The sequence below is a fragment of the Poecilia formosa genome, unplaced genomic scaffold, assembly GCF_000485575.1.
Source record: "Poecilia formosa unplaced genomic scaffold, Poecilia_formosa-5.1.2 Scaffold106, whole genome shotgun sequence".
NCBI classification, from domain to species: Eukaryota; Metazoa; Chordata; class Actinopteri; order Cyprinodontiformes; family Poeciliidae; genus Poecilia; species Poecilia formosa.
Genome location: NW_006800045.1, coordinates 967,013 through 989,100, shown reverse-complemented (window position 1 = coordinate 989,100; position 22,088 = coordinate 967,013). Strand labels below are relative to the sequence as shown.

The following is a 22,088-nucleotide window of genomic DNA, read 5'->3' as shown; positions in this document are numbered from 1 at the left end:
TATATATATATATATATATATACACACACCCTGTTGAAAGCCCCCTGGTTATTCCACCAAGTATGGATTTCTGAACTGTCCCTGAGTTAAAACATATTTGCATTATTTGAGATCTGAAAGCACAGCATCTTTTTTGTCATTTTGACCATTTCTCATTTTCTGCAAATAAAAAAAAATGTTTGTTTTGAATTTCAGAGACATGTTGTCAGTAGTTCATAGAATAAAAGCACAATGTTCACTTTGCTCAAACATATACCTATAAAGAGTTAAATCAAAGAAAGTTATCATTTTAAGTGGTATCTAAATTTTTCCAGAGTTGTACATTAGTAGAATACAAATGTATGTAAATATGGTTTCGATAATCTCAGGGATGATTTTCTTGGAGTCAGGTCTGCAGGACACAAAAAGCAAAAGAAAGCTCCCTCAGTGTTTCACCGCATGCAGGGAAAACTTTACAGTTTGAGAATATGACAAGATGAGTGCAAACAAGAGCAGAAAGCTGAGTGTGCTGAGCATCATAATCTTCCTTTTGGCAAATCCGAATCCGCTTCTCAGTCAGTTCCTCAGAATTAAAGATCATCAACTGCAGAACACTGAAGCTGTTTTTGAGGCCTTTGGTGAAGTAACACATTTAAAGTTTAATTTCATTAATTAGTTCCATCTATTGCAGCATTACCCACAGTGATGAAATGCTCTCAGTGTTCACTTTCGTAACTCAGCTTTTCTTAGTCAAGCCACCAAAGCAGAAGACTGAAGAAGAGAAATGTGACTTTTTTCTGATCACTCAGCAGCATAAGCTAGAATTTAAATATCCTACATGCTATTTTTATTCCTCTGGCTCTTATTTGTACTGGAAGCATGCAGCAGTAAATTAGGGCAGATGCAGAATAATCACATGAAAGCAATTACTGTATCGTTTTCCAACTGCTGAGATCATTTCATGGTTATTTCAGAACATTAGAAACTGGTGAAAGGATTTTTAAAAAATGAATCTTATTGAAGATCTTTTAGAAATTGCTTTTAATTTTCCATGACTTGTTACAAAATAAAAATGTCTTACCCTATTGTAGAAAGCCGCTTTATAATTAGATAGTCCAGCCACAGGATCTGAATTGAGATACCAGGACAAAGATTAAAGATTTAAATTCTTTCTATTGAGTTATTTTGCCCAGAAGCTCATCTAACATCCACAGAATGTGGGTCACTCCAGGGGAAATAAATGAGATATTCATGCTGCTTTATATGCCATTTATATGCCAATCGGAGAAAAGTTAATCCTCAGCACCATACAGTCCCAGAAGTACCTACACATTTAGCATTACCCAGTGGGAATTAAAGCACCAACTCTAAAAGAGCCGGGGCTTTTATTCTGAGTCACAAAGATACTATTTTCACAGCATCATCAGAAAGAGACGAAGCCTAAAGGTCTGAAAGCAGGCTACATGTCACAGCAGTTCTTAAACTGTGGGCTTTAGCCAGTCATTTATTAAAATGATCCTCCAAAAGAAAAATACGTAATTAGACACAGCTTGAAACCAAATGATGCATGACTATGACTTAGTATGTTGTTCTTTGCTGTTGTGTCATAAAACGGTTATATTGTTGGCTAAACTTTATGAAAGTGAAAACGACTGTGGAGAGACGTCACAGAAAATAACCAAAGAGAGTTTAGCATTGCTCCACTCTGCAGCCTAATTCCCTCTGAATTAAAGGCCTTAGCTTACATCATGTGATTTTCAAAACCTTGACATTCTGTATAACTCTAATCAACTCATAAAAACCCACCATTATACCTGTGATGCTGCTAGACTGTAATGAGAATTCAAAAGACTACATGAAAAAAAATATGCTTGTGTTTCTGATGAGAGAAAACCTGAAAAAGTTCAAGAAGTATGCATTTTTTATTTAAAATGCTTCAAGGGGCAAATAGAACAAGTAAAATAAATAATCTATTTTCAAAGTTTTTACGGATGTCATGCAGCTGTTCTACTTTATTTTTGTGGAATGGAAGTGCGGTGGTTTCAGACAACCATGTAACATTCTGTAAATCTGCATTTCAACAGTTTAAATAGTTTGTTTTGATGGTTTTGTGCTCAGAGAAGGAACGCTGCGTCCGGGTGACCGCCTCTTAAGTGTGGACGGCGTTCCTTTACACAACGCCAGCCACAACGACGCCCACAGCGTGTTGGCTCAGTGCGGCCAGGAAGCCCTGTTCCAGATAGAGTACGACGTCACAATAATGGGTGAGACAAACACAAACTGGGCTTTCTAGACGGATGTAGAGCCTTTCAAATATTTATTCATTGTATAGAGATTTATAATATTTTTATAATGAGTTCCAAGGCAGAGAGGGGGAAAAAAAACAGATGATCTGTTTAGCCTTCCTGTTATCTGTTAGAAGTCTTGCTCTCTCTCTCAGCTCAGATCAACTCCAGACACGCCTTGACATGTCATAGGAAATGGTTTTATTCTTATGAGCTTCTCACAATTTTATTTTGGTGCCATGTTGGTGATGATAGTAGCTGCGTTTGAGTCTAGTTCTAAGAAGAGACATTTCAGTTTTCAACTGGCCAGACATCCATCCAGGGCAACCAAAGCAAAAAACAACTAATGATCTAATCACCAGACACTTTCTCATTCCAGCTATAATTTAACTATAGGTATGCAGGTTGATACTTGACCTATATGACTTTATGCAAGTAATTAAATCAACAAGCAAATTTGATGGCATTCAAATTTAATTTGTGCACAGATAATGTGAAAATAATTTGTGTTGGTAGTTGATGAAGTCCCCTTGTTGTGTTTTATGAATTAAAGCCAAAGAGAAAAATCTTCAGACATGAACTTAATATGAGATGCATCTGTGTTTAAGTTGCCATGTTGGACAAGATGAAGCCAATTTCCTCTCAAATACTGTTAGAGTTTTGTGAGTATGAATGAAGTAAGATTAGACTGTTAGGTAAACAGTTTGATAGTGGAATAAAAAACATATAGAAATATAATGTTGATATCAACGATAGATGTGTTTTTCTCTCTCTCTTTCAGACACAGTGGCTAATGCTTCTGGTCCGTTATTGGTGGAGATTGCAAAGTCGCCAGGGGCAACGCTGGGCATCACACTAACGTCGGCCAATCATCGGAACAAGCAGGTCATCGTTATTGACCGGGTGAAACCTGGCAGCGTGGTGGACAGGTATGACCACACAAAACGTTTGTTCCTAATGCAGCTAAAACAAAAATATTCAATACATTCATACATCATGACGCCTTTCGCTCATTAAACTTTGTCACATTTTGTCACACTGCAACAAAAAAGTGTTGTTTTTTTTATCATTATCAATGAAAAAGCAACATGAAGACAAACAGCATCGATGAAGTTGTGGAGGATTTAAAGCAGAATTAAAGCAACTGACCATTTTTACATGGTTGACTTAATGAAGTTATTAATTCTGCATCATGCAACCCTGGACAGGGAAGCTGGTCAGAGATGTTGGCATGATAGTTTGAGTTAAATGTAACCCTGAAAGAAAACCTGCTTGAGGCATCAGCAGACCTGAGTGGAGATTCTCCTTCCACAGTTATCGAAACTTTTATTTTGCAATTTACAAAGAAGAATGAGCAAAATGTCTCAAGATGTGCAAATAAGTCAAAGTCAGCATTATTGGCCAGAATTGCATGAAAAGCCAGAAGACCTGCAGCTTTAATGGCAAGGCTTTTCTTTAAACGTTTGGATGCAAATAATTGCCATCCTTTTCAAAATTTCATTAGGAAAACGTTGTAAACCGTGTCTCATTCTCATTCGACTATTTTGTGTTGAATTTATCACATGAAATCCAAGGGAATTAGGTTTGTGTAACTTTGTGAAATGTTGAAATGAGAATAAATACTTTTCAGAGGCACTCTGTGTATATTGCTACACTAAATGTTCTGAAACAGTTTAAATGTCAGAGAATGTCTTTCAGATAGAGCCAGCTCTTTGCAAAAAGACAGAAATCAATACCCCACCCACTCCTGTGAAGCCATTCTTACACCGCAGGATTACAGCTATATTGTGTTTTCTCTTATGTTTAGGAAGTCCTTACGCATATAGAAAGTCAATACAGTGTGTATCTGTAGCCCTAAAACTAACACAGACTGTAGAAGACAGGATGCTGCCCCAAGAAGAGCCTCAATCTGCTCTTTAAATATAAATGAAGAGCTTGAAGTCGGTTTTGAAACCAGCAGTAAAATCTCCTCAGTGAACAGAACAGGCTGGCTATGGATGCTGATATTCATCACTTTATAATCTTTGTTTTCTCATTTCCTAAAGTTGTGATGCTACTGTGTCTCTGTTCCCTGTGATGGACTAAGCAGATGTGGAGCGCTGCATCCAGGGGATCACCTGCTGTCCATAGACGGGACGTCAACAGAACACTGTACAGTGTTGGAGGCAACGCAGTTGTTAGCAAGCACAACGGAGCTGGTCAAGTTAGAAATCCTTCCTTCACATCAGACCAGGCTAGCAGGGAAGCAGCATGACACAGGTGGGTTTAACTGGACACATTCTGCAGATGATCTAACAATTTACCAAACTCTGAATGAAATAATAACTAGACGGTTTGGAAAAGTAGGAAGTAGGAACTAGTTTCCCTCTTAATCTCTTATTCCTTACCTGTTTATCTCACCATGAAATCTTCCTTCCAGAGTTTGGGCAGATTTTGATTTTGTGGTGCAGCATTAAATCTCTGTAGAGAAGTCCATCTGGGCACAGACTGCACAGAAATTATACTGTTTTGTTTCAGGTTCTAAGTACAAAATACGCATAAAATCTATATTCAAATGTAACAGATTGGAGTGTCAGAATAAATCAGACTTGTATTTCAACCTGCTGTTCTCCTGTTGGACTGAATGAAAAGTTATTGGTCCTCAGTGGTTTCTGTAGTTTGTGAATGAAAAATGATTCAAAATGGCTGCGTTACACCCAGTTACAGAATGTGCACTTGGTCTGCATTGTTTACTGTAACAACTGAGGTTAACACAAATCCCAATGTTGGTTAAATAGAGCTGCACAACACTCTATCTGAATCATCATTGGAAGGTCAGTGTGTGCAACACCACAGTTGAAACAAGCTCATTTAGATTTAGTATTTGAAGGAATTCATATTTTATGCCAAAACAGCGGGACAGTAATACTTTTGACTTGTTGGATGTTCGTTGGTGTGTCATTAGTTACACACTTGATGTGTAACTTTAGGGGCCAAGATTCACAGACTCATGGAAAGTCATGATGAGGATGTTTTGATAAAGGAAAAGGCTGATCGTGTCATCATAGTTATCACAATATTCAGCACTAGTTTTTATGAAACTTTACAGAACTAATTGATATGTTTACTTTATTGTTGTACTTACTGAAGAACTTTCTGTTATTTCTGTTGTGATGATTAGACAAGACAAGAAAAGTCTGAGAAAAGGTGAAAATGCTCATATTTTGCTCTAAACTTGGACTCAAACATCATCTTGGATCTACTGCCATTGATTTATTTTGTGTGTGAGTTCTGTGTTTGTGAAATGGTGACCCACTGAAAACATGAAGCCAGGATGGTCGTTTCCTTTCCTCTCTTGGTTGTTTTTCTTTTTTAGTTTTGCTCACAGAAACTCCTTTCATTCCTTTGACTCATTTTCTGTCTTCTCCTGCTCTTTGTCCTTTGTGCTTATTTTGAAGTGGTAAAAAGCTGCTTTGGGATCAAGATGTCAATAATTAATACTTTCAAAAACTTGCCATCCATTCCATCCAAAAATATTATTCATTTGCCCCTAAGAGGCAAAATGCAGTCATTGATTTTTCCTTGTAATCACCGTTGTGTGACTGCCGTGTGTGCATGAGAAATGAACACAGCTCATTAGGAAACTCATAGCCTTCCAGCAGACCTAGCAGCCGGCCTGCCGCTGCTTTATTAATAGACACTCTGATTAAAAGATGGAAGATGTTTATGCGTTTGTCTTCGGCTTCACTGTTTACTGCGGCACAGATTAGCCTCAGTGAATCTGTGTGCACATAATTCTCTCCACCTTTTGGGAATCTGTTCAGTGTAAATCACATGTGAGCGATTTTATCCAAAGTGACTTTTTCTGCGTGTCCTGTCTGCGCTGATCTACGATCTGTGCCGTGCCACTATCGTTTCCTGTCAGTGCATCTGTCTCTCCAGTGTGTTTTACTGGACCTAATGACTAGCTCAAGGAGGGTTAGATGTGAGTGTGTTTCCACACTTCTCTGAGTGTTACCCCCAGGGCTGCCAAACACATATTCAGTATCAAATCTGCACAAAGACACGGCCATTTGGATGAGACGACTCCCACGACTCTGTGATTGTAGAGGCATGCTGCAGGTTTGGATCAACTTCAAAGTTTTTAGAGGAGTTTGTAGTGAAATATTATACAGAAGGTTGGGTGTTTTGCCACACTGCAGCTCTGATTGTACACTGATGACCTCAGAGTGAGACTCTGTAGAAACGCGTTTTTTTTTCCAGCTCCTGAACATTTTCTGCTTTAACATGAACTGAAAATGTAACATGCAATATTGGTGATTTAAAAAAATATATAATGTGGTTTAAAGTTTTTCTAGAGTTTTTCTGTAGCTCAGATGATCAGAAATATGCACACATCCTGCTGAGGGTCTGCATGGATCTTCTTATGATCCCCCTGGTGTCACACAGCACTACTTGTTCTGAAGCAGACGTTGAAGTGATCTTACTTAAAGTGCAGCAGTTAGAAAACCTAAACTTCTTTCTGGTTTAAAAAGTTTAGCTTAGCGTCTGGTTTTGGTCATTTTTATTTTGGACCATGACTTATCTTCTCTAATTTGGCTCCTGCTGTCTTTGATTTAGCTGGATTAGCCTTTTATCCCATTCAATAACGAATTGACTTGTTTGTTTCAGTGAAGGTCCAGAAATCAGATCATCCCCACACCTGGGACCCGTGTATAAACTACTGCCACCCTCAAAACTCCACCCTCTGCAACACAAGTTCCACCCTCAACAAGTCCTGGACCGCATCCAACAACAACACAATCAACAGCCTGGACTACTGCAAGTGTAAGAACTGAATCCTCTAAGGATGTCAGCTGGGTAAAAGCTTTCAAAGTAACACTCTGTTTTGCTTTTCCTATTTTTCCTGCAATTATGTGATTTTCTGTATGAGCAGCTGAACGAAAAATGAAACGCATACTTTTTATTTGTTGCAGCTCTTGTATGTGCCAGTTTCTCCACCAGCTCTACCACCACATCAGGCCCCAGCAGCCAGAGCTCAAACACGCTGCCCAGGCCTGCAGTTCCCATGAGTCCTCGCAACTCGCTGCTCAAACGACGGCAGAGGAAGAAAGAGCACAAAAGTTCCTGTGGGTTCCACCTGTCGGACAGATGATCACATTTTACAAACAGTCCATCTAAAACATGTGAATGTGTTTGATTAGTGTCCCTGGCATCAAGTTCGGTTGGTCCTGGCGGTCAGGTGGTCCATGTAGAGACCAGTGAGGTCGTCCTGACAGGTGATCCTCTCAACGGCTTTGGAGTGCAGCTGCAGGGAGGAATATTTGCAACTGAAACTCTCTCTGCGCCTCCACTCATTCGATTCATCGAGCCGGACAGCTCAGCCGAGAGGTGAGCTCACACACCTATTGACACGTTTGAACTCTGATCTGTAGACGTGTGGCTTTGTAGCTGCTGCTTAAAATCTCTGAGAAAGATTCAATACTTGTTTACTTTTCTTTTGCTGAATTGATTTTTTTTGCTGATATTCAAAAAACCTGTTGATTTGTGTGATACTAAAATAAATCCGTCAGATTCTAGCCTTAGTGGAAAGACAAGGCCAGTCCTGGATTAGTCACTTATCCATAGTGATACATTTAGAATAAAAAGCTAAATACATTATTAAAAGAGCTATATGGCTTATTTTTTAGTAAGTTTCACTTCAGAGTAATAGCTGTTTTTTTTGTTTGTTTTTTTGATTGAAGAAAAATAAATAATACGAATAATTAGAAAGTCATTACCCAGGATGACCTGATTCAACTCTTCTTCCTTCTCTTCTTCTGCTGCTTTAGATGGAAAACAACCTAGTTTCCAACAAAAACTATCAGAAAAGTTTACGAATGAAAATACAGAAACCAGACAACTACAATTAATGTAGAAAGGTTGGTAAGAAGTTCAAAATTACTGGAAACTTTAAATAACCAAAGTCTTAATAAACACCGTGTCAAAGTGCTGACTCTCATATGAAGGCTGAGCGTTACAGCTGATCAGAAAATTGGGTCTTCAGAATAGATTTATAATTCCATTTTGTTGCTTAAGTAGAAGTCAAAGTAAAGACTGACTGCAAGCAGGAGCCTGTTTCACTTTAAAGAGCTGTAACAGAATGTAGAGCTGGAGTAACGTATTTTACTGCTGCTCTGCCGCTGCAGTAATGCCTCTCACTGCGGCTGGCTGTGCATATGTATTGATTTTAATGCTGCATTAGCAGCGCTACTCGCTGTGGCTCTGAGATATTGGTGTTTCAGTGGGAGGATGTGTGAGAATGATGTTCAGTGTTAGCAGCTCCACCTGACTGTGTTCAGTGTAGGCGTGTGAGCATGTGCTTAAGTTTCATGGAGCTTTTCCAAATATCGATGTATGTGTAATTTTGTGCATGTTTTGTTGGCACATTGGACCTTCCTGTCGCTCAGTTCTACACAACTCCGTTTAATTTAGGTGGTTAAAACCTAATTATCCATTGTGTCTTTGTTGTGTGGTTGTTTACTGGCCAATATTTCCATCCTATGAATTGCTTCTTTGAGTGCTGGGTGTGTTTCCACACCCTGAGGCCACATTCCCTATTCCATTAGTGCCCACGCTAAAAACACTAATTAGTTTGCTTCCTCTTGCTCATGCCGGAGGAATCGATGAGTGTATTTATTTTAATTCCACATCACAGCTGCCTGCCTCAAAGGACTCTTAAACTGGGGACAAACTTCACACTTTTCACAGTCTTGACAGATTTGAAAAGGGCTTGAAGTTGAAACTAGCAGACTGGTTTCAGTAGATTTTAGTTTCACAGACTTCAGGGATCACAGACTGCATGATTTATCAAACCAACTAAAGTAGGTGGCAGTAAAAAAATCAGAAAGGGTATGTCTGTGCTCCTCGCCCATAAAATAAAAAAAGATGCATATTAGTATTTTTGTATTACCAGACAATAATATAATGTTTGGTCTGGATAGCACAAATAAACATTTAGATACATTTATACGTGTATAAAAATATTTTTTTTCAGACAAGTCATCCTTATGTTTGGTATCTGAATTGTTCAGTAGCAAAGCAGATCCTCAGCATGATGCTGCCACTACCATGCTTCACAGTTACAGTAACTTTTGTTCTTAAGTTTCAACTTGACTTTTCCAGACGTTGTTACCTGTAATTCTGTCATTCAAATTGTCCACTGTATCAGAAAAAGTTACCTTCTTAGTTTACAGAACATACAAAACTTAGAGCCTTAAATAGTAAAGGATTTTGTCCTACTGATGTAAAGAAAGTTTGACTGCTAAGGTAAATGGAGCACATGGATTAAGAAGCAACTGATTTATTGCAGTAAGATCAATAAATCAACGATCATGGCGATTTTAATCCTAAAGATCTTAAAGAGGATCTGGAATCACACGGTTTCATCACACAGTGGTTAACCTGCATGGATCATGTTTACGAAGTGTTTTGGTTTCTGTCTCTATAGTGATGCTATGCAGACCAAGGAACGATGAGATGATCGGAGCATTTCAGGCCTCACAGGGCTTTAAGAGGAACATTCTCACTGACTAACTTTAAATATGTTTTATGTGTTCATGTATCCTGACACCACCTTGATAACTGTTGTAGGTGTGGCCTGCTGCAGGTTGGAGACCGTCTTTTGTCAATCAACGGAATCCCCACAGAAGACGGGACACTCGAGGAAGCCAATCAACTTCTCCGAGACGCTGCATTGACCAATAAGGTTGCGCTGGAAATCGAGTTTGATGTAGCAGGTTTGTGGAGCGAACGAGTTATCTCCAACTTCCTGCGACTCTTTTAATTCCAACACATTAGGCAACACATCAGGGTCTTCATTTAGCATCCTGAGGGTCATACATCTTTGGGGTTTGAAGACTTAATTACACTTTAATTGTTTTGTTTTATTCTATTTGCACACACTGAATAGTTCTGCTCTGCCTGGGTAATCTGCAGGGCATGAACCCGTCAAAAGGCTTTTAACTCCACTGCAATGCTCTTAGTTCATTTAGAGAATTGTCTCAGCTCAGGTTTCTGTGTGAAGAAAAGTTACATCAGATGGAAAAATATTGAACCAACCAACACGGGTTAAAGTTTAATTAGTTTCTGTTTTGGAATTGATGAAGTTTTGATGGGGAATGTTTATGAAGCAGCTGAGTGTGATGAATTTTTAAGAGTGTGCATCTTTAGATAGTGGATGGATTGTTGCCTTATGCTTAATGTGACTGCTCTTCATCAGTACTGAGAGTACTTCAAGGCTCTCTGTACTTCTGAGATGTGTGCACTGACTCATAAGATCCAGTCTGGCCATCGGCTTCCTGCACAATTCCTCCCAATTCTCATCTCCCATCAGTCCTTCTCCTGGGGTTTCTCCCACTGAGCTGGATTTCTCCGGTTGAATTTCAACTGGGCCAATCGGTGAACAGATGGGGGAGTTAACATTAACATTGGACTGGTACATTAAATACTTTAAATGTTAGCAACTGTGTAAAACTTAAGGATATGTTGACACTTGAACCTTTTGGTTCGCTATAACCAAACCAGAGTTTGGTCCCGACCTTTCATGTAGATCTGAATTCACTCAGGAAAACGCTGGTGCGTACCAACCAACTGGACCGAGATCAGCTTTGTAAGGCGGTCTCAGTTCGCTTCCAAATGAACTCTGGTTCAGTTTACTTCTGATTGAGGCTGTAGACCGGCCTCAATCTGGATCAGCGATAGGTTTATGGACTTCATGAGCCTCCATTGCTGGGCAGTATGGTCTAAATGAGACCTTCTGTGTTTAAAATGACATTCTAGTTGCAATAACAGTAGAAATGTGCACAACAGAAATGCACCATGCAGGACTTCTGAAGCTTGTTTCTTCTGGGTTTGTGGATAAATCACTTATTTGTTTGTGAAGAGGGATGTTATTTACCCTCATTTCAGCTTCACTGAAGGATGAAAATTTTAAGTGTTTTAGGAAATTTAAATGAGGAGCTGATCTCAGTTTTTAAAACTAAGCTTTAAAGTACTAACAGAGCTCAGGGTTATGTGTCTGTGTACAGTTTAACTTGTGAATTAATGTTATTCCTTCAAGCATAAGGATTTGAAGTCGATAATTGCCTGCAGAAATGCAGTTCGGTGCAGGAAGGAGCAGATAAACCAAATATAATTACAAATGTTAAGCTGGATAAATGTACTTATCTGTTGCTTTTCTATTATTTTGTCATGTCTGCGGGTTCTGAACACTGTGTATGTTTTGGTTTCAGAGTCGGTGGTGCCTAGCAGTGGCACGTTCCATGTCAAGTTACCAAAGAAAAGAGGAGTGGAGCTGGGGCTCACCATCAGTGGTAGGAAAACACAAATCCTTCCCGATATGATCTGGTTTTTGTTTCGCAGCACCGCTGGCAGAATGTTTGAATCTCACTGGACGTCCCATCCAAACACACGACCCAACATACACAGCATGTTCTTCCTGCTCAGCCCAGAACCAATCAGCTGAAACATGAACAGCTTTTATAAAACAGCATAGAAACCTTTTAACAGCGTCATCCAACAGCAGCAAGTTTCTGTTGTATTGGACTCATACATAAAGGAGTTTACTTTGTTTATTTTCGAAGGGTTTTCTGCTGCACCTCTACATATCCTACTTTTATCAGTGACTGTGAAGTCAGTTTCAGCTGAAGACATGACATCAGTTCCTGCTGCCAACCCTCAGCCTTCCCTGACACTGGAGGCTGTCGAAGCAGATGTTTAGTGCATCTCTTGACATGTTAATGGTAACACTCCTTACAGTGAAGTCGCAGTCCTGTCCTCAGTGGGAATGGCCGACACTGAATGTTTATTCTTCCTTTCAGTTGCATTTAATGTCTATTTGAGGCTTTATTACAACACACAGCTTTAGTTCACTCACAGTTCACCAATAATCTTGACACATTTCTTAACGTCACATCACACTTTGAGAAGAAAAGACCATCATCTTCATCAAAAGGATTAACGAAAAGCCAGTCTGGAGTTATTTTTTATCATTATTTTTCTCTGTCATTAAGAATCAGTGGAAAAATCTCTTTCTAAAGGGAAATGCCTTCATGTGATGCACAATTTTCAAAGCTGTTTACTGATAAAAAGGAAAACTTCTTGTTCTTCCCAGCGTGCATTTTCTGTTGATACGATGTCTAAACAAAATCTAAGCAGTTCATAAACATCTAGGCTTAACTAGGCAGATATTTGGTTTAAAAGTAAACGGTTATTTTACGACTAAGACCTTTATTAGAAGCTCAAAAAGCCGAGATGGAGAGTGGCTCCGCCCTGTCGAGGGCTGCTGATGTATTTCTGGTTGGAAATTATGATTCTTGCTGCACAACTGACCTTTTTTCCTATAGCAACGCCTGGTCTGTGATGATACTGAAGGAGTGTGTTGTGGTCAGGGCCACATCCTGTGTAGCTCAACTGTTTAACACTTTAGAATAAAATGCATCTTTCAGTCCATCAGTAGAAGTAAATCTGTGAATAGTTTAGCATAATTGTCATTAGTCTATATTTGGTATTGTTACTGAATATTTTCCTCACGTTAATAATTTAACAACTGTTTAGATCAGTTTATGTTACTAAATCAAATGTCCAAGCCTAAACCACTTTGAGACCAGGCTGCTTTTGCTCTAAATTGAGATTAAACATATAGATCTAAACAACAGCTATGAATACCAGGGCTCCTGTCTAAATGAGATCTATTACGGCTGAAACAGAACCAGGTCATGGCTCACTGGGCTGTCTCTGCAAATTCAGCCTACAATGTTGTCAGCTGCTTAAGTTAAAAGACTGAGAGGAAAAATGTTCATTCATGGTTAAGAAACAAAAACACCAATGGAGCTGAGTTATTGAGGATAAAACAGTTCTGCTCAAACTCTGCATACGTCCTGACATAGTTCTGTGCATAAATGTTTATAACCTTTAAGTCTTTCCACATATTTCAGTTCCAAACCTTAAGTGCTGCCCTGCATTGAACCTTCTTGACCAGAATCACAGTTTTAATAAATATTTTTATGTCATTTTACAAGAAGCATCATGAACTTAAGCAGCCTCTGATCTCATGATGCTTTTAGACACAGTGCAGACAAATTACCTTGATGCCTGAGATTAAACCATGTTATTGTTTTAAATCATAGTAAAGTCATTTTGACCAGTAGATGGATGTATGTAGAGGATGGTACTGATATCCTGTTTAAATGTTGGCTGCTTCGCTCTGTGTGTTTTCGTATCAAAAAGGTAATAAATGGTTAATGACTGATGTTATGTAACATTTATTTAAAGCTTTATTCCGTTAGCCTCAGACAGAGAGCGGCGTAATGGTGCCATCTTCTGAGCCCGACTCTCCTCAGGTCATTGTCGTTGTAACCAAGATGTTTTTTTTTAAGAATAACAGTAAACTTATTTTCCATAAAATATAATGTATTAATTTCTGCCATTCATGGAATTATAACATGTATTTTATTGTTAGTGGTTATTTTTATGCAGCACTCTGTTGAACTATATAATCACCCAGACATGCAGCTGATTGTTTTGGTGACGGCACCGTTTGGCTTTACTGTTCTCTGTTTCTGATCTTTAATGTGATCTGGTCTCCTTTCAAAGCCAGCAAGAAGCCTGGAGAGCCGCTCATCATTTCTGACATCAAGAAAGGCAGCATGGCTCACAGGTATTCCATATAATTTATTCATAGGACTCGCCCTCACAACACATTTTTTATTATGCCAGCCCTGTGATAGAGCGCTGCACAGCTCTGTCACAAGGCTGGCCTGATGTTTTCCTCTTCCTCACATCACTTTCTGCTTCCTGTCACCTGTCATCCTCGCTCTTATTCAGAACTGGGACTCTGGAGCCTGGCGACAAGCTTTTGGCGATTGACAACATCAGGCTGGAGAATTGTTCCAAGGAAGACGCAGAGCATATTCTCCAGCAGTGTGAGGAGCTGGTCAAACTAAAGATACGCAAAGATGAGGACAACTCAGGTAATTCTGGAATTACAAGGCTTGAGAGTGAGAATTAGACTGAAAACATGTTTAATGGTTCAAACCTTTTTATTTATGTATTCATTCATTTTATTATTATTATTATTATTATTATTATTATTATTATTATTATTATTATTGCTATTATTGGTTTTAGATTCCTCAAAAGATTTTTTTTACAGAGCTGCAAAACATTGTTTAACCACAAGGTGGTGCTGTCCTCTGCGGTTTAAAAGTTGCAACAGTGAAATGCTTTTTGCCTACCGTACAAGAACAATAACAAATGGAAACATAAATTTAATAAAAAAACAGAAAAAATTGTGACAGTAACCAGCTGGAATCACTTGATTTCATGAAGCCGTCAGAGTCACTGTCAGTAAATTGGTCACTTTTAGAAAAGATTTGACTCTGAGGGTCATAATCATAACCTCAGCTAAAAACACACGGTCTAATAAAACCAAAATGCATAAACGTTGTATGATTTAGTGTACTTTGCTGCTCCACTGGAGCTAAGAAATTTAAAATACAGAAATGAAAAAAGGAAAGTAAAATGTTTTTGGTTTGTTTCACAACCTCAAGGCGGTTAAGTCACTGAGCTGAGCTTGAACTCTGCAACATACCAACATATTCAAGAGTCTAATATATAAATAGAGCTAAATAAAAAAGCTGAAGAGAAACTAATTTTTTCAGTCTCAATAAAGTAAAACCATTTTGTTAATTTTATCTTTCCTTAACTCTGTGTTCCTGTTGAAATCTTTCTAAAAGAAATAATAGTTTTTAGCCTGTTTTCTAATATTACACTCTTGTTACTCATAATGCATTTGTAGGTGTAGGTATGTCTAATCATATTTTTATATCAAATCATTGTGTAGTCAAAATCACCATGCAGTGAAACAAACATGGTTTTAACAAAGGGAGGCAGCAGTGTGCATTCTTCTCTCCAAACAACAACTGAGGCGTCATGGAGCTGCTCTCGTGTGTGTGCACACATGCAGGGATAAACTCGCACAACCGATGTGTTCTTTCGATCGGATGAAACGCAGAATTTTCTCTAGTTCCCATGGAAACTGTATCTTCCTCACCAGTGCAGTCTTGAGAAGAGTTTTGACCTACTTCTGTAACGACGTCTGTGTCTCTGTGTGTGTTTGTGTTTCAAAGTGAGCTGGGAACGTGACACTGTATCCACTGATGCACCAGAGCTCTTGTGTTGGTGTGTTTGCATATCAGATGAGCATCACACACCAGACGGTATTGACTTCTCCTTAGACCTGAAACGTTAGAGTGTGTCTGTTTGTTGCAGATGAGCAGGAGACGTCAGGCAGCATCATCTACACTGTGGAGCTGAAGCGCTATGGAGGCCCTCTGGGTATAACCATCTCAGGCACAGAGGAGCCTTTTGACCCCATCACTATATCCGGCCTGACCAAGCGAGGCCTTGCAGAGAGGTACTACATTCACTGCAACACTTTGATCAGAAATCTAGGCTGCTGCTTTGTATTTTAAAACTTTTCCATCCATATTTAGTTTCTACTTACATATATCTATGTGCAAAAGAAAGTAGAAAAACGTCCATCCCAATGATAAACCAAAGCTTTCTAAACATGAATTTGTGTTTGATGAGCAGCTTAGAGTCAATCTTTATTCAGAGACACTTTGAGCTTCCATTGCTCTCCGGTCGGCCACTCCCAGCTGACGGTCCGGGAAGCTCAGCTGAGTCATCATATGGGTGTTCTCTACTTCATCTTCCCAGGGTCAGGCGAACCACGCATGGATGACAAAGCACTGAGAACATCAACCTGTGTGTTAAACGACAAAACTGATATACTCTCAGTGTTCAAAGATCCTCAGAAATAAATTTTTGCTCACATGAAGTTGATAACAGACGATGTTTGGAGCTATGACAGGTTTCCAGCGCAGTGTCACATGACACATGGAGATGACAGATGCAAAATATGAGCCAGGTTATCAGCCAGTGTCCATAGCAACAAGCCTGAGCAGATGATGACATAAGCTTTTATTGAGTCCGAAGCATGTATTGGTGAATGTATGCAGGCCACCTGACAACAGTTTCATATTTCATGTTAAGATGGCAGCTCACGTGTAACGCCACTGGAAGACACACTGCTTATTTCACACACACACGCACGCACGCACACACGCACGCATGCACGCACACACACACACTCTCACTGTGACCCATTTCTTAGAGATTGTGATGTAATTGTTCTGCATCCTGGACTGAACTGTTGTGCTAAAAGCTCAATATAATTAAACTTAGTTCAGCCTGACAGAAGAAAATGCAGGAGAGAAACTGAGATCAGTATCTGTGGCGTGTGCAGAGAAATCCTCATTCACTCCTACTGTTTTCTGTTTATGTGCATTTATGTAGTTCAGCAAGCACATGCAGATAATCATGACTATCTACTGCCTCCTTAACTACACATTGCATGCCTCTGCCTTTATGGACTCTAATATCAATGTGCTACCTGCTATTTGAGACAACAGCAGTAGATGAATGTTATCTGTCAAAGTAGGTCAAATGATATTTTTTTCATTTCATGTGTTGTTATATATGGATGATGGCAGTAGATAGACTGACCCACACTTTAGATTTCTTTAAATGTTAATTCCTTAAATAAATATTTATCTTTCCTGGTCCTGATAGAAGTTTGGAGTAAGGATGACAACTTGGCAACATGTTCACAGTAAAATTAAAGAATTGTTCATTTTGACCTAATTTTGAGCTGAAGAAGTTCATTCAGACTGTTCAAAAATGTTTTTTCTCCTGAACTTACTGTAAACCTGATCGCTGTGAGAATATGTGTGTGTGTGTGTGTTTGTGTGTGTGTGTGTGTGTGTGTGTGTGTGTGTCCAGGACGGGCGCTATTCATGTGGGTGACCGGATATTGGCCATCAACAGCGTCAGTCTGAAAGGGAAGCCGCTGAGCGAAGCCATCCATCTGCTTCAGATGGCCGGAGAGACGGTGACCCTCAAAATTAAGAAACAGCTCGACAGTGAGTATCCAAAGCTTCAAGTCTAAACTGACTGCAGGGTGTCAGCGGTCCTTAAACAGTAGACCACAAAAGTTTCTTCATATTTTTATGGAATTTATGTGAAGAAAATGCAAAGAGTCTTTATACTGTAAGCACTTTCTTATGAAATGAAAATGTATTGACCTGTTCAGTCCAGCTATATAATCTAATCAAACTCAGTGGATCATGTGATGTCAGTTCCCAGGAAGCCAGTTGCATGTCGTTGACTTTGCAACAATCTATCATCCTTACCAAGTCAGTGTGAAGGAAGCACTTCTGAGGCTGTGTGTCGGTCTAACAGCAGACCAACATAATGCATGAGTCACCTGAAGAAAGGACACAAGTAAGGGAGCTGGTAGGGTCAAAATTAAGAGAGGTGGAAGAAAACCGCTCAAAAAAAGAAAGAGAGAGATTCTGGGATGTTAAAGCACACGTAACAACAGCAGACATCTGCAAACCATTTTGACTCCATGTAGCTTTAGAAAACCAGGGTTACAGATGCCAGTCTGTTTTTTCATCAATTTCTCAGCAAGACTTTTCATGTCCAAATAAAATTGAATTGTTTTTATGTTAAAGATTTAGAGGAGAGGAAAGCAGCAGACGCTGAGGACGCGACAGAGAATGAGGTCAGTGACCCAGAGGAGGATGATCTGACAGACAGCCAACAGACCAATAAGCTGTCAGAACTTTACTCCACCACTATACCGAGTGTGGACTCAGCCATGGAGTCCTGGGACGGTTCTGGACTGGACGCAGGATACGGCAGCCAAGGTAAGCTAGCCAAGATACGCTCATGCAGTTTGTTCTTTACGTAACGAGGAACATTTCCTTTCTATCAAAATGGCTTCTTAAACCTTTTCTCCCACAGGTACATACGCACAACAAGGAGCGGGCATCGCCCTCCACCCACATGAGTGGCGCAGCTCCAAACAGCAACGTAGCACAACGCCCCCTCCTGGAAGAAGGAAGAACTACCCGTTTAGTGATGGAGGCTTCAGTGAGGATGAGTGGGACAAACCACCAGGGTACGACTGAGCTCAACCTTCAGGCGTGGTTTGATTACCCTGAAAGATGTTGGAAAGACTTAATGACCACTAAGACAAAGAAGAAGGAAAACTAGGAAAGCAAAGGAGAGTTTCAAAAGAAATATGGTTTAGAAAAACAAAGATTTGACTCATGGCTGACAGTAATCGCACAAGAAAACGCTGAAAATGAAACCAGGGGAGTAGATAACAGAACAACTGAAGCTGTTTAAAAGCAGAAACAACGATGAGATTAGAGGAGGAAGAAATGAGGACAGACATGATGGAATAGATTTACATATGCTTAGAAATGATCACATTTTTGATCACTAACTGCACTTGTTTTCTGGCTGTGCCACTATCAGCTCCAGCAGTTAGTGAAGCACATGGTCCTGTATGGCGATTGAATAACAGAGTGAGTGAGAGAATCTGTGTATCTGAAGCATCTGTGTGTTTGTGTGTGTGCGTGCGGAGCGATGAGTCAGGAGGTTAAGCCTTATGAGGGTAGTCGTTTCTACAGGAGTTATATAACTCAACTCAGAGTGGAGAGAAAAAAGAATCAAAACTGAATTAATGTCTGGAATTCAACATTACATACATTTTTATAATGAGAATAAAAAACCTTGATCAGTTCTGGGCAGGATTTTCCTCATGTTGTTGGGATTCCTAAATCTGCTCTTCTTCCCTCCTACACAGGTAAAATCAATGTTATAATATAAATATCCTTATATTTTGGTTCAGTTGTTTATAAATCTGAAGCCACGTCTCCAAATCAAAGCTTTCAGCAATATTTAGCGAATTGTGAGGAAGCAGTACGTTTCTGTCGTATCTATTTTATAAAAAATAATGTCAGGCACAAACAGCATTACCTTCTGCAGGCTTTTGATGTTTTATCATTATTGCATGTAATGCAGACCGTTTGAAAGTCATCAAACTGATTTTAACCTTATTGTCTTAGATCAAAGATGCAGCACACAGCTGCTGTTTGTTCAAACATAAGCATCACAGAATAAAGTGGTTTAACCTTAAACAAGGTTTCAAACAAAGACAATTCATAGCCGTGAATACAACCTATCACCACTGCATCTCTATTCTGACTATGGTTGGTGCTTTATAGACTGGAATGTATTTATTTATGAACATGTTGGACTGATTGATGGAATGAAATGATTCTTGTTTTTTCTTTGTCAGATTTGTTGGCCAACCACCAGATGGTATCCTGCTGGATCCGGATGACAGTTTTTGGTGTCAGGCTCTGGAAGACCTGGAGACTTGTGGTCAGTCTGAACTTCTCAGAGAGATCGAGGTTTGTTGGCATCCTTGGATAGATCTCACAACTTAGTGAACAGCTACAAAGACTTTATAAAATCCTGAAAAATCCACTAACTTGTAATTTGATTGCAAGATGCACAAAATTAAGCAGATGAGAAAATTTGTTGAATTTTTAGGAGCTGACAGGACGATAGCTTGTTTTTTTTATATCAAAGATATCAAATGTATTAATAAAATATTAATTTGTGTGCATGAATTCATACATTTGGTTGTGCAGGCTTCCATCATGACAGGTACAGCCATCAGTCTGGGAGTAGAAGGAGCCAACAAACCTCCAGCTGAGCCCATCCTGAGCCACAGGATGAGCCCCCTGCGAAGAAACTCCCTCCTCCTTCAGGCAAACCTGCTTCACCAGAACGCACACCTGCACCAGGGGCTCCATTTACACGAGGACGTCCATCTGCATGATGAGGCCCACATCCACCAAGGTGGGGCAAGACTAAGAGCCCGTCTGTTGTTAGTCTGTAACATGTAAGCAGACGGTTTGCAGACTTTTTTTTCTCTACACCATCTTATTTTATTTCATTCAGACTCCCACTTGCATGACGAGGCCCATTTTAACCACGAGGCCCACCTGCACCATGGAGCCCACATCCACCAGGAGAACCAGTCCCCCCTCCTGCACCACGATCCGAAGCTCAAGGCTTCATTAAGAGTGTCAGAGAGGACGTGGGAGTCTCGTCGGATCAAAGAGGAAATGCAGGGAATTTTGTCCCCAACACCTCTGGAGCTGCACAAAGTGAGATCATGTCTCTAAACTTCAAACCAGTTTCTGCATTTTTAAAAGTAATGCAGCTTGACTCACATGTTTAACTGATAGCAGTCTTAGTCAATAAAGATAATACAAATGGGTATCATAAGTAAAAGAAAAAAGTAATATTCTCTGACATGAGAATGTGACAGTATGTGGCAGTGAAGTCTGAGCTCAGGTAACTGTGAATGTTTCTCTCACAGGCGTTCACATAGAAACTGCAGAAAATCAGACAAATAAAATATGACAGGCTTGTGTTCTCCTTAACAGGTAACGGTGATAAAGGACCCGGAGAGCGATGACTTTGGGTTTAGCGTGTCCGACGGCTTCCTGGAGAAAGGAGTTTATGTCAACATGATCAGGCCCGATGGGCCAGCCGACAGAGCCGGACTGAAGCCCTTCGACAGGATCCTGCAGGTATGAAGAGAGAAAAACAGTTTAATAAAAGTGCTGGACAGTAGAGGAAGTGATATATTTACCCATCCATCCCCTGGCAGTTTACAAACACTTAGCGTCCAGTTTGTGGCATCAGTTTAATTATGTGCAATGCAACATGGCGTAATATTTCAGTTTTTAGTTTATAAAAGTATCGAGCTAATTTAGAAGAAGAAATTTAATTTTAGTTAATGTTTGTAGTGGATGACTGACAAGCATAGAGGGATCTAGAATTGAATTAAAGTAGTTTCAAATACCTGAATTACTGAAGATCACTTAGTTTTTAAGCTGTCAAAAGAAGCAACTTCTCAGCAAGTTGCAGGTCACAATTCTTTCACGTTGCTATTAGTTTGGATGCTTTAATTGAAGAAACAAGACTGCAAATTTAAAATGAGACCTTGGCTTACAGGGGAAACCACTGTCTCTGTATTTGCCTCCAGGTCAACCATGTCAGAACGAGAGACTTTGATTGCTGCTTGGCGGTGCCGCTCATCACCGAGGCTGGAGACAGACTGGAGCTGGTCATCAGCAGGAACCCGCTGGCCGGCGACACGCCGGAAGACAACAACAACACGTTAGACCATCCCCTAAGTCTGTAACCAACAATGCAAACAAACACACACGCTCTTTTCAACTGCGCATTAACACTACAAGTCATGAATTGTGAACATATTTACTGTGACTGGCTTGGGAATAAACACAGGCGAGCAATAATTCTAAATATACAGAGACTGAAAACACTGAAGTACAAACAAAAAGCCCTGCATGCACACATTCCATTTACAGAGTTGTACTGCTGTTATACAGTATATTCTTTATACAAAAATATTAAAAGATAAAATAAAAATGTGACTACAATATAAAAAAATCACAACACCAAAATTTCATTAAAACATGTAAATTCCAGAAATTCTGATTCTTTTTATTTTGTTGTTTACAAGTGAATGAAAATCAACTAAATGGGTCAGGTGGTGCTTTTTTCTGTTTTTACAAAAATGCATGGGTCATGTTCTAGATTTTATATAATTTGGAGAAGAAAAACAAAAAGTGATGTTTTAAGGAGCAAATTAAGGCTGAACATTGAAGATAATAGATGTTATCTAACTTTAGCAAATGTCTCATCCAGCTGTGGTCATGTGAGACGTTCATAATGTGTTTAAACACACAGTTTAAACACATTATGTTAAACTGTGTTTAAACTGTGTGTTTAAACACAGTTTCCCTCCTTCGGCTGAGGAACAGCCAATAAAAGCTCCTTTTA

General features: G+C 39.5%; 1 protein-coding gene across 7 annotated transcripts in view; it reads left to right on the top strand.

Annotated features, from left to right (window-relative positions):
* grip2b (glutamate receptor interacting protein 2b) overlaps positions 1–21,688 on the top strand; it is a 198,923-nt gene extending 177,235 nt beyond the window's left edge. For all 7 annotated transcript variants that reach the window (XM_016675099.1, XM_016675097.1, XM_007559703.2 and 4 more), the window contains exons 7-25: positions 2,098–2,243; positions 3,046–3,193; positions 4,354–4,523; positions 6,915–7,070; positions 7,220–7,372; positions 7,448–7,634; positions 9,876–10,021; positions 11,516–11,596; positions 13,878–13,941; positions 14,109–14,254; positions 15,555–15,699; positions 17,130–17,269; positions 17,864–18,058; positions 18,156–18,312; positions 19,501–19,615; positions 19,859–20,069; positions 20,172–20,380; positions 20,663–20,809; positions 21,268–21,688. In XM_016675099.1, the coding sequence (XP_016530585.1) occupies positions 2,098–2,243; positions 3,046–3,193; positions 4,354–4,523; positions 6,915–7,070; positions 7,220–7,372; positions 7,448–7,634; positions 9,876–10,021; positions 11,516–11,596; positions 13,878–13,941; positions 14,109–14,254; positions 15,555–15,699; positions 17,130–17,269; positions 17,864–18,058; positions 18,156–18,312; positions 19,501–19,615; positions 19,859–20,069; positions 20,172–20,380; positions 20,663–20,809; positions 21,268–21,426 (2,875 nt within the window). In that variant the 3' untranslated portion in view covers positions 21,427–21,688. The remainder of the gene's footprint in view (positions 1–2,097; positions 2,244–3,045; positions 3,194–4,353; positions 4,524–6,914; positions 7,071–7,219; positions 7,373–7,447; positions 7,635–9,875; positions 10,022–11,515; positions 11,597–13,877; positions 13,942–14,108; positions 14,255–15,554; positions 15,700–17,129; positions 17,270–17,863; positions 18,059–18,155; positions 18,313–19,500; positions 19,616–19,858; positions 20,070–20,171; positions 20,381–20,662; positions 20,810–21,267) is intronic.
* The last annotated feature ends 400 nt before the right edge of the window (positions 21,689–22,088 follow it).